Source organism: Bufo bufo, chromosome 7, assembly GCF_905171765.1.
Source record: "Bufo bufo chromosome 7, aBufBuf1.1, whole genome shotgun sequence".
Lineage (NCBI taxonomy): Eukaryota > Metazoa > Chordata > Amphibia > Anura > Bufonidae > Bufo > Bufo bufo.
In genome coordinates, this window is record NC_053395.1 from 131,385,383 (window position 1) to 131,404,328 (window position 18,946).

At 44.3% G+C, this 18,946-nt stretch overlaps 1 protein-coding gene across 1 annotated transcript in view; it reads left to right on the forward strand.

The window, feature by feature from the left end:
- KLF7 (Kruppel like factor 7) overlaps window positions 1-18,946 on the forward strand; it is a 140,369-nt gene that overhangs the window by 80,502 nt on the left and 40,921 nt on the right. The window contains exon 2 of the mRNA XM_040440656.1: window positions 3,291-3,903. Within this exon, the coding sequence (XP_040296590.1) occupies window positions 3,291-3,903 (613 nt within the window). The remainder of the gene's footprint in view (window positions 1-3,290; window positions 3,904-18,946) is intronic.

The window sequence follows — 18,946 nt, forward strand, 5'->3', positions numbered from 1 at the left end:
CTGGAAGTGGTTTCCTCCAGCGTCCAAACAAAGTTGTGCTTGTCTTATAATGTTCAAGGTCACTCCTTCAGCAGCACACGTTCCATATTCTGAACATGAATTTGCTGTTTCAGTTCTGGCACTGACTTGGAATCAGTCTCATAAACTTCACCCTCCAGGTAACCCAGGAAATGAAAGTCTCACACCATTAAAGGGGTCATCAATATCACATTGGTGGGGTCCAACACCACTACCCTCGGGCAGACTGGGGACTTAAAGTGACCCTGGAAAAAAACTTAAAGTGGGGTAACAAAAGTAGGAGGGGCCAACACAAGCCACAAGCAGGCAGGGACAACAGAAGTAGGCAGGGCCTGCATAGTGCAGCATGAAATACTGCCCTATCACCTATATACTGAGGATGGTTATACAGTGGGACTCAGAAGGGCACCTGCAGGTGCTGGCCAGGAGCATAAGTTTCTGATGTTCCTAGCATTAATTAATGCTGAGAGTATCAGATTGTTATGTACCTGGACAGCAGCTGTGAGGAGGGCTCGGGCAGCCCCCTGGGCATTGGCCCACCAGGAAATTTCCCTGTAGGGTCTATGGCCAGTCCGCCCGTGGATACACTGCATAGTTTCTAGCACCACAGTTAGCCGCAACAGCTGATCAATGGGTATCTGACACCTGGCATCTGATATTGATGACCTATCCTGAGGAGTCAAAGGGGTGAGTGTTTTATACTGATGGCCTATCCTCAGGATCGGTCATCGGTATGTGATCAGGGGTAGTCCAACTCCTGCTAACCCTACCGATCAGTTGTTTGAAGAGGTCGCAGCCTCCTCACAGCTTATGAAGCACAATGCTGTCCATTATATAGCAGCTATGGGAATGAGCTGCGCCTAGGCCATGTGACTAATGAATGTGACTTCCTTGGCACAGGAAGAAGCCAAAGCACTCACCGGAGCACCACAGCCTCTTCATACAGCTGATCGGCAGGGCTGCTGGGAGCCGGACTCCCACTTATCACATTCGGAGGACCTATCCTGAGGATAGGTCATCAGTAGTAACAACTCGGAAAACCCCTTCCAGTCTGGTTACAGTGCAGTCCACAACCCTTTGCTCGCGGTACGTTCTTGTGTGATCTCCTGCGACGTATGGCAAGTCGCTCCATACTTACACCCATGATTATTTATCTGTGCATAGAATTGCTCCATGATGTCCATGTACACAGCTGTGTTCACATTTTTAGCAACAAATATTAGATCCGCAGTTTGCATACCTATAGCCACATACAAAATGACGATTTTTGGATCACAAAGTGGCTTTTGTATTATCCTGTACAAATGAGAAACAGAGTTGTTTTTTTCTCGTGACCCACCCTGTATATTGTTTTGTATCAATTGTAGAACTACAATAGATAGCTAAATTACGAGCAGAGATCTGAAGTATTGGAAGGAAAGTTGAACAATTACTAGCACTGATGGGCTCATGATCTGTGCCAGCAATGCTCTATATTATTTCAATTATTCATTTCCGTTATATTGTGTAATAATATGCAGTATTATGCCGTGTTATCACATCAGGTTTCCCAGGCAATTTTATAAAAAGTCTCATTATTGGAAAGGCTCCTCTAGCACATGAGTTTGTAAGACTGCAGGATGTTCAGATTCCTTGTGGTTGCCCTTACATCTGTAAGAAAAATGCAGTCTAGTTCATGGCAGTCGTTATTCTTTCTATAGACCTGCAGACACAAGCTGCTATAAAGCCACCAGGTTCTGGTTCCTGCATTGGAAAACAGCCTGACCCAACTGATGAGTGTTCTTTATTCAATAAGTCCTTTCTAAATGGTGTTATTGGCTTATACATGTTACTGGATTGTTGTTCATGTGATTCCCTTAAGGACATACACATTAGATGAATTTTGGACGAACCCTTTTATTTCTTCAGAATCGTCCAAATATCTGATATAATTGAGTGTAGAAGAAATGGTTGGGCATGTTGAACTTCAAATTGCTGATGGTTTATTTCTGTCGAAGGCACACCGAAACACGCGTCGCGGTAGCACCATCCTGGTTGTACACACTGTTTTTGAGTGAGTCCTGTTTTTGCTATAGTCTTCCTGCAGTTTTGGCTAAGATTTTTGCAGGATTGCTCCGTATATGCTATTAGTTTGCCAATATCCTTATATTATGTATTGTTAATGACTCTCGCAATTATTGACTCACCCTACCGCTATCTTTTACTTCTATGGCATATCAATTTATATATATGTAATTTTGATTTCTATTTATTTCCCAATATGATATATTTCTGCGGTGTGTGTACTACCAGGATGGACTCTGTTCTGTCACTTCCCCCTTTTTAATGGCATATATTGTTATATACTATGTTTCAATAAAATACAAAACCTTTTATATGGGTACTTAGTGAGCTCCAATTTTTTTGCCTTAGTTGTTTGGATATACTGTGCCACCAGAGGTGTCTGGCTGAGGCTTACACGCCTGTCCCTGTTGAGAACGCACGCATGCTCAGCCGAGCTCACATATGTATGGGTTGGCTAGGAGGAGGGATGGTTGTCAGCCGCTGTCTAATGTGTATGGTCAGCCTTAGCCATTAGTGTACAGTAAGTTTACTCTACAGGGGTTATATGATTTTACTGTGCTCATTTTCCTAAAACAGCACAACTCTCCTCCATGGTCTATGTATGGTATTCCAGATCCTTTCACAACAACAATTCAGTTCATCATAAATGTGTCAATGGTAATCACAGTGGCCAGGAAGAAGAGCAATGTCATGCTCTTGTACTATTTGATTGAGACATCAAGTCACCAAAGCTTGAGCAGGGAGCAGAGGCATCTAAGCTGGCTTTATTTGGGCTCACTGGTTAGCACTATCGCCTTGCAGCTCTGTGATCCTGGGTTTAAATCCGACCAAAGATCACATCTGCACAGAGTTGTATGTTCTCCCCATGTTTGTGTAGGTTTTCTCCAAAACACAATGATAAGTTAATTGTCCTCCAATGGTGACAATCTGTACAACACTGTGGAATATGATGGCGCTGTATAAACAGAAATAAGTCTATACAGCGTAGCATAGATGAGTTTTTCATTTAGCAGAATTCAAAGTCATATCATATGTGTGGTGGTTTTACACAGGACTGCAGGTAGGCCTACTACATCGTAACGTAGACCATTAGCTGTAGTGCCTGGGTTATCGCTAAATCACATTAGCATTACCCTCAACGTTTCAGCAGTGTAAGCTTTTTATCAAATATTATTTGCTGATTCAATTTCTCTCCTGTCCCTTTATAGACCTGTCTGGAGTTGGAACGGTATTTGCAGACAGAACCACGGAAGATGTCAGAGACATTTGGAGAAGATTTTGACTCTTTCTTGAACAGCTCCATTTCTCAAGGTACAGATGGATGTGGCCGTAAGCTGGACCCCATTGTAATTCCTGTGGACATCAGTACGTATGAGAAGCGCCCTAGTATGGACCTGCTACTTTCCCAAGACAAACTGCTGTCAGAATCATGTGTCAGCTTACAGCCTGCCAGTTCCTCTACAGAGTGTTACACATCCGTAAATCAGGCACAGCTGAACGCAGTGACATCACTAACGCCGCCATCTTCTCCGGAACTCAGTCGGCATCTGGTGAAAACACCACAGTCTCTGTCTGCTTTGGATGGAACCGTCACATTAAAACTGGTTGCAAAAAAAGCCTCTGTTAGCTCTGGAAAGGCAGCAGAATCCTCCTCATCTGCCATAACATCAAAGTGCAGCCTAAGTGACAGTGAGCAGGCTGGGAACGCGGGCGAAGCATCACCCGAAAACAAGAAAAGAGTTCATAGATGTCAGTTTAATGGCTGCAGAAAAGTCTACACAAAGAGCTCCCATTTGAAGGCCCACCAGAGAACGCACACAGGTGAGTGACTTCAGCCTCTAAGGTGGCTGTAAACAGTGCATATGTCAGCCACGATAGCTTTTCTAGTTGTAATTTAGTTTCCGGTAGGTTCTGTCCGTCCATAGCGCTGCTCTGTCCAATAAACAATAAGCAACAGAGATTCTCATTATAAGTCACTTTAGTCACTAAACCTCTTATACAATGTGATGGCTCCAGTGTGAAGAAAGCCTTAGAAGAATTACAACATGTAGGTTACAACAGCAAGGATATCCACGGATACAAGTGATGAGTAACAGAACATGGTTCATGATAATAGTCATTTCAGGAAGAACTTTGCTTGGGGTTCAAGATTGAAGGGGTTTTCTGAGACTTTAATACTGATGGATGGGGGTCCGACACTTTAACCACTTTAAAGGGGTCTTCAGAGACTTTATCAGTGATTAGCTGTTTGAGAAGGCACTGGCGCTCACAGTAGCACCATGGCCTTTTTGCAGCTTAGCCTGGACCATGTAGGCCACAGCGCCACTGTGAGCTCCGGCGCCTTCCCGAACAGCTGATCACTGATCAGATACTGATGACTATAGAGTATAAAAGTCTCTGAAACACCTTTAAAGTGGTTATCCCATCTGAAAGTTTATGGCATAGCGATAGGATATGCCATAACTACCCAATAGGTGCAGGTCCCACCTCTGGGAGCTACTCCTGTCTTAAGAACAGAGCATGCCTTGCAGCCGTGGCATCCTCTCCATTTACTGCTATGGGACACTCGCAGTGAAAGGACAGGGCACCACCTAAGGCTACTTTCACACTTGCGTTAGGAGCGGATCCGTCTGGTGTCTGTACAGACGGATCCGCTCCTATAATGCAAACGCTTGCATCCGTTCAGAACGGATCCATTTGCATAACTGTTCATTTCAGATCTGATTTTTCACTTCGGAAAACTCAGATCCGACAGTATATTCTAAACACAGAAGCGTTCCCATGGTGATGGGGACGCTTCATGTTAGAATATACTAAGAACTGTGTACATGACTGCCCCCTGCTGCCTGGCAGATGCTGCCAGGAAGCAGGGGGCAGACTCCCCCCCTCCTGTATTTAACTTATTGGTGGCCAGTGCGGCCCCCCTCCCTCCCCAGTATTAATTGTAACCAGTGCGGCCCCCCTCCCTCTATATTCATCGGTGGCTGCCATGGTTACTTACAAGCATTATACTTACCTGAAGAGCTGCGATGTGTGTCCGGCCGGGAGCTCCTCCTACTGGTAAGTGAAAGGTCTGTGCGGCGCATTGCCTATTGCACAGACCTGTCACTTACCAGTAGGAGGAGCTCCCGGCCGGACAAACATCGCAGCTCTTCAGGTAAGTATAATGCTTGTATTTATTGCTAAGTAACCATGGCAGCCAAGACTGCAATAGCGTCTTGGTTGCCATGGTAACCGATCGGAGCCCCAGCGATTTAAACTGGGACTCCGATCGGTACTCTCCGCTGCCACCAATGATTGGGGGGGGGGGGGGTGTCTGATTTTAATTAGGGGGGGGGGAGAGGGGAGGCCGCACTGGGGAGGCCATACTTGGAATCCGCACTGGCCACCAATAAATATAGAGGGAGGGGGAGGCCGCACTGGTCATATTTAATACTGGGGAGGGAGGGAGGGGGAGGCCGCACTGGTCATATTTTTTATACTGGGAATCCGCACTGGCTACCGATGAATATAGAGGGAGGGGGGCCGCACTGGTTACAATTAATACTGGGGAGGGAGGGGGGCCGCACTGGCCACCAATAAGTTAATTACAGGAGGGGGGGGGGGGGTGTCTGCCCCCTGCTGCCTGGCAGCATCTGCCAGGCAGCAGGGGGCAGTCATGTACACAGTTCTCAGTATATTCTAACATGAAGCGTCCCCATCACCATGGGAACGCCTCTGTGTTAGAATATACTGTCGGATCTGAGTTTTACGATGTAACTCAAATCCGATGGTATATTCTAACATAGAGGCGTTCCCATGGTGATGGGGACGCTTCAAGTTAAAATATACCATCGGATCGGAGAAAACTCCGATCTGATAGTATATTAATAGGGACTCCTGACTTTACATTGAAAGTCAATGGGGGACGGATCCATTTGAAATTGCACCATATTGTGTCAACGTCAAACGGATCCGTCCCCATTGACTTGCATTGTAAGTCTGGACGGATCCGTTTGGCTCCGCACGGCCAGGCGGACACGAAAACACTGCAAGCTGCGTTCGGATGTCCGCCTGCGGAGCGGAGGCCAAACGGAGCCAAACTGATGCATTCTGAGCGGATCCGCATCCATTCAGAATGCATTAGGGCTGGACGGATCCGTTCGGGGCCGCTTGTGAGAGCCTTCAAACGGAACTCACAAGCGGAGCCCCGAACGCTAGTGTGAAAGTAGCCTAATACTCCATCATTATGTCCAGTGATGCTGTGGGACAGCACATGAAGGCTATATATGTGCAAGGCTATACCGTGTACATGAGCCTTTCAATAATGAGGCACTTTCCAGAAATATCACTGTAAGTTCTATCTCACTGTGGGGTTACCAGCCCGGTCTGTTATGGGTACCACATAAGCAGGGAATGCAGCGGAGACATCACAGGAGGCATTGACAAAAGGCAGGAATGGAAAGATCAGACAGCAGATACATTTGAAAATTGAATATGAGCCAGACATTGATTCTTTCCTCTTCTCCTGTAGTTTTTTTTTTCCAGCAGACAGTTTAAACCAATTAGTAAGGATTATCTTTTGAAAATCATAAAATCTTCCGAGCACCCAGAGATATATTTAACAGTACATAAAATCTGCATTAATGCTTCAGAGTGGTAAGGGTTAAATGCTCGGCCCTCGCAGCAAACACAATGCAGTCACCCCAGCCTTCCACAGTCTGCTTAATCAGTGATAATTTAAGCAGTGTAATATATCTGCCTGCCAAAAAATAGATGCTTTATAGAGGATCTACCGGGAGGATCTGCTGAATTCTGTCAATGGTCTGATCTATGTGCTGTGCGTCTACAATGTCATGTCTGCTTGAATAACTGTTCTGGAGCAGACGTCTTACAACTCTGCTGTTATGTTCCTCTGTTATGCCTCCTAATAAATGGACCACAATGTGATCCCTTTCTCCTTGTCAATATGTTAGGTCCCTGCACAGTCTACTATCATCCAGTCATAAGTGTAATGTTAAATCTCCAATGTCATGGATACATTTCCAGCAGAAATAAGTGAGGCGGCCTGCTTTCATTTTGTTCCTTTGAGCCTAATAATAAACGTCCCCTACCCATGTTGTTATCGCTGTGGCTTCCCTCTTCCTAATTCTCCTTTCCCTTTGTCGGAGGTTACAGTCAGCAATGCGATACTGCAGTAGTGGTCCTGCTTGCTTACGTGCATATTCGCGCATGCGCGTCATCTTCCGACCCGACCACCACTCTGCATTGCAGTAGTAATCAGTAGAACTGCTCATGTTCAGGAGCTGTTTGGTAAAGCAATGCAGAGTGCAAGCAGCTGCTGTAGGTGCACTTAGCTGCACTGGGCGTGCCCTCGTACAGGCAAGGGACATCAGCAGAACATCACTTGCCTGTACTGTCAATCAAAGTGGAAGGTACCGCCCATACAAAGCACAGGAAGCGGTGAGCTGCGGCAGGGGAAAGGAGGGAAGGCTGAGAGGTGGGACAACCTCTTTAAGTACTAATACATCACTGTTGATAGGTAAAATGGTCTCATTTTGTGCACCAATCCCCGCGTAAAATAACTAGTGAAGAGACATAAGGAGATCTATCATTCCCATTACACCATATTTCTAGTGTTAAAAAAGTTTTTAGTCACAACTGGCATTTTTGCACCATCAGTTTACAAAAAGGAGGTGTAGCGAGGGCAGGGCCATTGCCCATTACACCCTGCCATAAATAATGACTGAAATCTGCGCCAGCTAGGAGCGCACGGATTGCCGGAGGAGGCTTCTGATTTATGATGTCATGAATGCCGGCTCTGCAGTGCAGGGCCCATCACGTCGGGCATAGCACATGATGGTCTTGATAAATGAGGACCATAGTTCCTCAGTAATGACTCCCTTAAACATGGCGTGTGCATCTCATATAGCGAGTTATGGTAGTTCCTTTTTTGTTTCACATTTATTAAAGGGATTCTGTCATCAAGATTTTTGATATGGAGCTGTTCATATCATCCTCTCAGCCTCCATTATCTAATAAAAAATTTACTAGTTTTATCCCCACCTGTCCTTTCATTTTGGATAAAAATCGGTTTTATGAATATGCTAATTACCTTACTAACATGCCTAAGGGGCTGTCCCTCTGGCCGTTTGTGCCCAGCCACGCTCCTTATCTCGTAGCCCAGCGCCGCCCCACTGCAAATTATGCACTCCTCTCATCGCCGATGGTGCCCCGTAATCTCGCGTATGCGCCCTAAATCCACTGGTCAGCGCCCGCGGGCGAAGTGCGCAGACAGCTGGTGCATGCTTCGTTCGCTGAGGCTGCTGCCAGCACACCGCTGACCAGTGGATTTAGGGCGCATGCGCGAGATTACGGCGCACCATCGGCGATGAGAGGAGTGCATAATTAGCAGTGGGGCGGCGCTGGGCTACGGGATAAGGGGCGCGGCTGGGCACAAACGGCCGGAGGGACAGCCCCTTGGGCATGTTAGTAAGGTAATTAGCATATTAATAAAACCGATTTTTATCCAAAATGAAAGGACAGGTGGGGGTAAAACTAGTAAATTTTTAATTAGATAATGGAGGCTGAGAGGATGATATGAACAGCTCCATATCAAAAATCTTGATGACAGAATCCCTTTAAGCTGTTAAATTTATCCTACAGGTTTTTATGGTTGCGTAGACAACTAATGGGTGTAGTTTTTTTTATATGCAATGCTTAGCGTACTTTAACACTAGCGTTTTTACTGGATGCGGCTGGGTCCAGCAAAAACGTTTCCGTTACTGATAATACAACCGTCTGCATCCGTTATGAACGGATCCGGTTGTATTATCTTTAACATTGCCAAGATGGATCCGTCATTAACTGCATTGAAAGTCAATGGAGGACGGATCCGTTTTCTATTGTGTCAGAGAAAACAGATCCATCCCCATTGACTTGCCTTGGGGGTCATGACGGATCCGTCTTGATCAGTTTCCCAGGACAGAAAGCAAAATATAACATGTTGCCGTTTGCTCTCCGGTATGGGAACGCAACTAAACGGAACTGAATGCATTTTGGAGCGCTCTGTTCTGTTTAGTTCAGTTTTGTCCCCATTGACAATGGATGGAGACAAAACTGAAGCTTTTTTTCCGGTATTAAGCTCCTATGACGTAAGTTGTGTTTTTTTTTGGGGGGGGGGGGGAGAGGGGCTTTTCTTTATAAAAAAAAAAGTTTATTACAGTTGTCTAATATTTTTGCTGTATAATCTGTCCCCCAAGAGATCCCAAAATACCGGCATGGGACATAATTTTTTTTACTGTTAAAGGGTTTGTACCACAAAAAATATTCTACAGTTTTCAAACCAACACCTGGATCTGAATACTTTTGTAATTGCATGTAATTAAAAATGTAGTATAGCCACTGAGTTATTCAATAAAATATATCTGTATAGCGCCACCTGCTGATTTTTTAAAATATTTCTTTGTCCGGTTCACCGAGAAAGCCGCACATGCTCAGTTTCATCTTTCAACTGCCTCTTGAATTGGGAGAGAGCTGCAGTAGAAAGGACACGCCACTGAGCTGCAGTAGAAAGGACACGCCCCTGAGCTGCAGTAGAAAGGACACGTCCCCTGAGCTGCAGTAGAAAGGACACGCCACTGAGCTGCAGTAGAAAGGACACGCCCCTGAGCTGCAGTAGAAAGGACATGCCCCTGAGCTGTCAGCTTGATATAAATCTAGCAGAGCAATGAATGGGGAGATCTCCTCTGTACAGTGCTATGGAATAATAAATACTAATCATCTCTGGATCCATGTGAGGTACAGGGCTGGTTCTAGCTTTCTTTAGAGATGGACATGTACTACATGAGTCTTTGGATAACCGCTTTACGTTTTTAGATGTAACTGAGGCATCCATAGGATCTAGGACCCAGCACCACTGCTATGTCGGGAGACACCCAGCAATCATGTGTGACTGGTCACTAAGGTGTTAATAGCATTGGCAGAGGCGCTACAAAAATACCATCCTACTGTTAGGACTGATCGCAAGTTACATATTCTGTAGCTGATTTGTCATAGAAGCGTTTCTTTTGCACATCATGATATCGCACAGTAGATCTATCTGCCGTCCTGTGGAAAGCGCATACAGAACACGCACTCAGCTCTGCTACATCTCCATGGAGTAACCATGTGCATGTGGTGAATCGCTGGTGATATCTGATAGCTACAATACGTGTTTCCTTTCTAGATGCGCAGGATTTAATTGATTTGCTTGCGTTGGTTTTCAGGAGCATAGTTATGGGGTTAAATTGTACGTTTAGGTTTCCCTTTACCCTCCAGAGGCTTAAATATAAGAAGAGGAGGTGAATAAAGTGTAATTCGGCTGGCGCAAGGTGTTACAGGAAGGGAGGGGGCGCCATGATGATGCCTGTTGCTAAGTAACCCCTTCAGTAGTAGATGTGGCCTGTCTGAGCCGGGCGCTCCTCAGCTGTTTCCTCTGTTGCTAGACTACTGCAGCTCTTCTCCCGCTCGCTCTACATCCTGGCAGCTAATTGGCTGGTGTTTCTGCCGGGTACCAGTCTGAGCCTGCATCTCGGCTGTTATCCCTGGAGGCGGGAGGGGGAGGGGGAGCGAGAGGGAGTGAGAAGGATATGTCAGCAATTAATGGAGCACAAGTGTAAATTCTACACAATGTCTGCCACCTGCGGCCCCCTGAATCAGCCGAAAAAAATCCTTTCTGGCCCTGAGCGCATCACCAGCCTGTCCTTCCCGGATTAGCTTCGTGGAGGAAGTTTTTTTATTTATTATTATTACTTCATGTCTTACTGGAAATGCATGTAAATGGAGGCTTATCTCCAGTCCAGCTCCTACAGCAAAGAAACAGTTAAATCCAGTGAAACCGTGAAGGATGGGAGTAGACCGAGGCGTAGTTTTTTATCTTTTATTTTGTTTGACAATTGTTGCATTATACAATAAATCAAACATGTTATTATCTCTTTATTGCACCATTTACTGATTACAGGTTTTGTTGACAATTTTGTTAAGATGGAAAGAACAGCCCTAAAATCCGAGAATCTCACCAAGGGGTTGTATGTCCATAAAAACGAAAAAAATCCCCTTTCCAGAGGTTGTGTGTGATATAGCAGCTCAATACCCTGTACTTCCAGGGAGCTTAGCTGCAAAACTAAACACGACACGTGGGCAAGTCTGGAAGAAAGCATCCATGTTTTTTCTCATTCTGGATGCGCTTAAAGGAAATGTGTCACCAGTGGTGTGCCAATGGAGGGGTGGGTGGAAGGGCGGTCTTTCACGGGTGCCAGCTTACAGGCAGTGCTGGATGTAATGAGTGCTTCCATCAATACTCCTCCATCGCACTGCCGGCCTGTATAGGAGGAGCCTAAAGGCCTGGAATCTGTGCCTGCAGGGGAGTGCTGGATCTGGTCATCAGGAACGGGAGAAGGTGAATAGTTACAGGGTTTTTTGTTTGTTTGTTTTTTAATTTTATTAACACTGAGGGGGCAGATTGTGAGCATTACTTCTGTGAAGGGGGCACAGACAGGGCATTACTGTTGTGAAGGGGGCACAGAGAGGGCATTATTGCTGCAAAAGAGGCACAGAGAGGTTATTACTGCTGTGAAGGGGGCACAGAGAGGGCATTACTACTCTGAAAGGGGCACAGAGATGGCTTTACTACTGTGAAGGGGCACATAGAGGGCATTACTACTGTGAATGGGGCACACAGAGGGCATTCCTACTGTTAAGGGTCATAACAGTTATGGGGGCACATAGAGGGCATAACTATTGTGAGGGGGCACAGGGAGGCCATAACTACACAGAAGGGGGCACAGAGAGAACATACTTACTGTGAAGGGGCATAACAACTGCTAAGGGGACACAGAAGGTGCATATCTACTGTTAGGGGGATACAGTGGGGGCATAACTACACTGAAGGGGGCACAGACAGGGCATAACTACTGTGAGGGAGCACAATGTGGGCAAAACTACTGTGAAAGGGGCACAATGAAGTGATAACTACTGTGAGGGGGCACAATGTGGGCATGACTTCTGTGAAGAGATGCATTGAGGGCATAACTACTGTGAGGCAGCACAGGGTGGGCATAACTACTGTGAGGGGGGCACAATCTGGATATAAATACTGTGAAGGGAGGCATTGAGGCACAACTACTGTGAAGGGGCACAGTGTGAGCATAACTACTGTGAGCACAATGTGGGCATAACTACTGTGATTGGGCACAATGGGGATATAACTACTGTGAAGGGATGCATTGAGCACATAACTACTGTGAAGGGGTGCAGTGGGGACATTACAACTGTGAGGGGGACACGGTGGGGCAAAACTTCTGTGAGGGGGTACAATGTGTGCATAACAACTGTAAGGGGGAAAAGTGTTTTAAAAGTATGGGGGAGGGGGCTGCCAGAGAAAGGACCCATCCCGGTGACAAACACTTTAGGCATGCCACTGTATGTCACTAAAATTTTTATCTGCCAGTTCAAACCAGATAGCAACATATCCTTTTTTCTAATCTGTTCTCATTTTCTGATTACAGATTTTTTTTTAATTCTATTTCCTTAACATGATTATGGAGGCTGCCATCTTGCCTGAACTGTTTTAACAGCATTTAGAAATCATTAAGAAAATTGCTTTACGGCAGCCCCATGGTCCATAGACGCAATGGTCAGGGCGGACCTCATTGACTTATATGGGAGAATTTTCTAGATATGCTCCTTGGCCTGTGCAGAGGTCAGTGTACAAGGAAAGAATAGCTAACAATCACCTATTGTGAATGGAGGATCTTGTCTTATCAATACAGAGAGGTGATATAATTACAGACAGGATTAGAATGACAGATTAGCAGGTAACTGCAGTACAGTGATTTGTACAGACCAAGAAGTGGCACCAATTATTATTATTGGCCAGTGCAAAGTGCAAAGGATCCGATGCATCTGTCATGTACTGTTCTGTAAACGAAGGCTTTCTGGGACAGAAAAGACATTTATGTGCAAAACCTCCATCGTGCGCACTTCAGAGTAGATTCTTCCACGGAAGATTTGCCGCAGAAATTCCTGCAAATGAAATGTCAACTGCTTCTGTCAGTTATGTGGCGAATCCGTCACTTCCGTTATTTTGATTCTTTCTTATAGGAAATAGATAGCGCTGATGTGAAAGAGCCCTAAGCCCTTATGTGTAATTGAGACAGACTTCCGAGCGTGAAGATATGTGCCTTCCGGAACCTGGCTGCTTAAAATGAGTTAAATTGTCTTGTTGTTATAAAGCATTTAATGCAAAATAAAGGGGCATAAAATATTCGGTTTACATCTCTTATTTATACACTTTTGGTGTAGTTAAAAACATGTCAGCTCTGAACAATATGTGCTCCATTCTTGTAAAAAGCAGACATTAAATTGTCTATTTTCTTGTAATGAGAAGATGTATTTTGTGTAAACAAGAAGCGCCTATCTAGTCTGCGCCATTCTACCGCAATGAAAAGCATTCAAGAAGTGCACTGCAGGCTACATTCTTCATCCTCTTTAATTCATGTAAGGATGATAGCTGAAGAAAGGGATGAAAATAAAAACGGAAAACTTTTTTAAGATTATGGAGGTCATTTATTATACAGAAATACGCCTAAATTAGGCGTATTTCTGGTGCAGATTGCAGCACAAAGGACCTTTGTGCAACAATCTGCGACTTTTCCCCACTCACGCCAGGTCTAAAAAAGTGGGCATGGCGTGGTTGGGGAAGGGGGGCATGACGTGGTTAGGCATTGAAAATGGGAAGCTGTCTTACATTTAGAAGCGGCGGTGGATCCGCCAAAGTTATGAAGAGGTTGGCGCCTCTTCATAACTCCGGCGGGTCCACCGCCAGGTATAGGGCTTATTAAATGTAGGTCTTAATATATGTGCCCCTATTTGCACATTTGCATTTCTCCCAAGAAACTGAATAATAAAACAAAAAGTAAGCGATCTGTTAGGAAAGATGGATGCCTGTTTGGAGCTGCTTCCATGGGTACAGGCACAAAGATATCTTATTGTCTGGTGTATTACCTGCTCCATCCTTACAGATAAACCTTGTGTATATTCTGGTTCTGAAGCTATGTATTGCTTCTTCGTGCTATCCTGCCTCTGAGCACCATCTGTGGCGAGGTCAGGTCACATATATACAGTGGCGAACATAGAGAATGTGGTATGTTTCCACTGGACTTGTTTTCAACAATAAAAACCTATTGGTTTGCAAAATTCTGGTTGCGTCTTTGCGCCTATTGTCCACCCCTCCACTTGACCTCCAAGTCCAGTGGAAACATACCACATACACTGACCCAGACGGCGGCCTGGCCCCCGCCAAAGGTGAACACGGACGTAATCGGCAGCACCAACCAGCTAAACTCAATCGCTTTTATCCGCTTCCATTACAGTTGCACCGAATATTAGGTGCAACAATAACAGGTGAGCAGAACCACTTTTCCTGTATTTGGAGGCTTGTTTTTGAACTTACTCACCCTATGAGCGCCTTTTTCCTCCTTTGGTAAAATGTTGCTGTACATAGAGAAGTAAGGGCCACATAGCAAGGATATAACCAGGCCCCCTACACAGGACAGAATGGTTTCTGCCTAAACCCTTTTCAATGACCTTTGGGCCATTTTTCCACTGCTTCATGTGCTAAAAGTTGTTCCTTTAGAGGGTAGAGTCCTGACCAGGTTTTCACCTCCAGTAGAAAAGGAGATAATCCCAACTAATGTATACAGAGAGGCTGAGCACTCTCCCAATGGACCACACAAAGACTATTCAAAAATTATTAGATTTATTACACCAATATATAGATCTAAAAACAAAATAACAATGAAACAAAATACACAATAAAAATACACATTAAAAAATATATTATTAAAATTATTCAGATAAAAAGCATAAATGCTTAAATTGCGGTGGTATACAAAAGAATAATATATGCAACTTGGATAAAAGGGATATGTCCTGACACTATGAAGATAAATTTTCGACTCAGTGGGGCTAGGAAAAGACCCCGAAACTCGTCTGGTTTCAAAAGACCCGCACATCAGCTGATGGACGTCCTGATTCTAACGATTTGAATCGACCCCTTTTCACCCTGATGGACTCTTATGGCACATAGCGAACATTTAAACCATTTAAACCCTTGAAGTGACAGAGCTGTAATCAAAATGTCTTTACCAAAGAATCTCTACACGGAGGGCTACATCGCTCACACTGCTCCTGCTGAACTGCTACAAACAGGTACCGCCGAATCTGACTCCATCAGCCACGTGGGACGCCACCGTGCGCTATAGTCAGACGGTATTTTGCAAGAGTTAGTGTGTATTTCGTTTTGCCATACAGGGAATATCGACTGAATATTATATAATCGATAGAATAACTACAAGCTTATATCGGATTTCAGTCTGGACATTCATTCGAAAATTTATTTTCACATTCAAATATTTCTTTTCACACAGTCGAAAATTTATCTTCATAGTGTCGAATAATCCAATATCGATTCTTTTGTTTCTTCTGTTTCTTCCAATCAGGACATATCCCTTTTATCCAAGTTGCATATATTATTCTTTTGTATACCACCGCAATTTAAGCATTTATCCTTTTTATCTGAATAATTTTAATAATATATTTTTTAATGTGTATTTTTATTGTGTATTTTGTTTCATTGTTATTTTGTTTTTAGATCTATATATTGGTGTAATAAATCTAATAATTTTTGAATAGTCTTTGTGTGGTCCATTGGGAGAGTGCTCAGCCTCTCTGTATACAATATTAATCTTTTTGACTGGGTGAGTCATTAGGCTTAGTAGCACCCACTCATAGTTAAAGGCGATAGAGAGCCACCATACTCTTTATATTATCATAATCCCAACTAAGACTGGGCCCCATAGCAGTCGCATGGTCTGCCGCTATGGTAGTTACGCCCCTGCATATATACTTGTAGGAACCACTGAGTTGCATTTCCTCCACAATTTACAACTTAAACAGCCATGTCAGAGTGAGAGATGCAGAAGGAAAAAGCCACAGTGCCTGAGCATCGGCAGCAGTGGGGCCCCACAGAGCACACCAACTTGGCTTCAGGAACAGGCATGTCAATGTAGATATCACCTAACAACATAGTGCAGTTCAATCCTCTCAAGGTGCACAGACAGAAATGTATATAAGCATTAGGCTACATGCAAATTGCGGATCCGCAAAAAAAAAACGAATGACGTTCCGTATGGAATCCGTTTTATTTGCGGATCCATTGTAATAATGCCAATCCTTGTCCGCAAACTAGAAAAAAATAGGACATGCACTATTTTTTTTTGCGGAGCAACGGAACGGACATACTGATGCAGACAGCACACGGTGTGCTGTCCGCGGTTTTTGCGGACCCATTGAAATGAATGGGTCCGCATCCTATCCGTAAAAAAAACGGATCGGACACGGAAACACGGTCGTGTGCATGAGGCCTTAGGCATGCATTTGGTTTAAAATGTGTCTGGTCTTATATTTTGGGCCCTCACTGCAACGAGGCTTTGTATATCCCCAGTATACTGGTAAACCTCTGCTTTTAAGTTAAATTGGAGCAAAAATAAATAAATAAGGGTGGGTTCACATCATGTTAGTAATGAATGCTCCGAGTGTACGCCAGGAAAAGCTCCCAGCGTCCACACTAAGCATATCTGTAGAGGCCCATTCACCGTGAATGGGGCCAAAAGCGAGTGAACACTTTGCCCTCTATTGTCATCTGTGTCTACTTCTATGAAGAGCAAGCAGAACAGAGATAGAGGACAATTTGCTGGCAGATGTTACTACAGTAGAATAGTACTTGCAGCTGATAACCTCAGTGTTATAATACTGTTGATTTTGTAACATATCAGTACTATACCTACAAACTGGAGCGTGAATATAATTGGTACGTTCACCTTAAGACACTATTTTGACATTATATATAGATATTACAATCTGAATTAATTCTGAATCAGGGTATATTAACAAGTCACATTTTATATGCATTTTTCAATTTTCATTTTGTTTTTGCTGTGTTTACGTTTCTTGTTTCTAAAATAAATAAAAATGTAGTTCCCTTTACTTTTTACAAAAAAAGCCATAAAAATTGCTCTTTAATTTCAAATGTGAACACACTCTTCGTTCACAGCATGCACAATTCTGGAAAGAGTCAGCAAGCTTGCCAACACGTTCAGCCTTCAAGGGGTTCGCTGGGATTTACATACTGTTGACCTATCCTTGAGATAGGTCATCAATGTGAGATTGGTGGGGGTCTAACTCCCAGCACCCCTGCCAATCAGCTGTTCGAGGAAGCCATAGCCTGTGTCCTCTTCACAGTTTACCAAGCATAGCGCTGTCCTTTAGATAGTGGCTGTGCTTGGTACCATATCTCAGCCCCATTCGCTTAAAAGGGGCTGAGCTGCACCTAGGCCACGTTACAGATGAACAAGATATCACATGGCCATGGCTTAGGAAGAAGCCAAAGCTCTCAAGATGCGCCACAGCCTCTGTACAGCTGATCGGTGGGGGTCCTGGGAGTCCGATATTCATGGCCTATCCTGAAGATAGACCATCAGTACGTAAATCCGGGAAAAGCCCTTTAACAGTGAACCTGACCTCACAGAGTTTCTTCACACGGTCAGAATTTGGAGAAGGATTTTGGTGATAAATTGTAGCTGATATCCAGGGCTGAAACTTCTTGCAGTGGATGGGCATGCAGATCCACATGGTAGCGGGTTCTGTGAGGATCTAGAGCAGGGTTTAGCAACCTTCATCACTCCTACAACTCCCAGCATGCTCCATTCACTTCTATATAAGATAAAAGGAACAGGAGGCAGCGCCACATGTGTAGGATCAGTGAAAATAAAAGAGAAATGGGTTAGGGTGCGCTTACCGTCCCAGGTTGTGAGGAGTCACAACCACTGTTAATGAAAGCTCACAATTGAGATCCTACGGCGCCCGGAGCCTCTGGAGAGCAGTGTCACTCGGAGTGAACACACAAAACCACTGCTTTAAAAACTCTGTATCTCACTTTCACTGTAAATGCAGATTGTCCTGAAGAAGAGGGCTTTCCACCCTCGAAACGCGTTGACTAACCTGCGAATAAAAGTATGTACTCCACCCTACCAGTGATCCTGGTGAATATTTCCTCCTTACAAGCGGTTCAAAAATCAGTTTTTACTGTTTCCTGCCATTCACTTCTATGGGAGTTCAGAAGACAGCTAAGCAAGTGTGCATGCTGGGAGTTGTAGGTTCACCACAGCTGGAGTTCCGAAGGTTGCTGATCTAGAGGCAGATTGTGGACACAATCAACAATGTGTGACCATGGTGTTGTACAGTGGCGGGCATACGTATTACACTTCCCAGTATACAAATCACATGGGCATGCTTTGCGCAGACTCCAAACAAGTAGGGAATGCTGGTTTTAAAACCTGCACGACCGTAATGCGATTTTTTGTCAATGTTCCATAGTTCAAGGTTTCATTTATTGTATAATCATTGTAAGTGCATGCTTTTTTCTTTATTTCGAGTGTGTGCATTGCTCAGATTAATTATGATTTTCTCTTCTTAGGGTGCGTGTTTATGTAACATGAGGTATTTCAGGATCTGTAAGACAAGTGAGAAGAGTTTTCTCACCTCCTCTGCTGTAGCTTTTCAGCTTCCCTCGCATAAGGTGTAATATTGCAAGATTCCTTTAGATTTTTTTCTGGTGTTGCATTTACAGTTCTGTGCCCTTATTTGTCTTAGATGTTTCCATTTTTTGCTAATTAACCTGTAACTGGTTGTTTTGAGAATGTCCCAACACTGAAACACCATTACCAACTTCAAAGGGGTAGAAGTTAAGATCAGAATGTTCCTAAATGGAAATCATTTTCCTGCT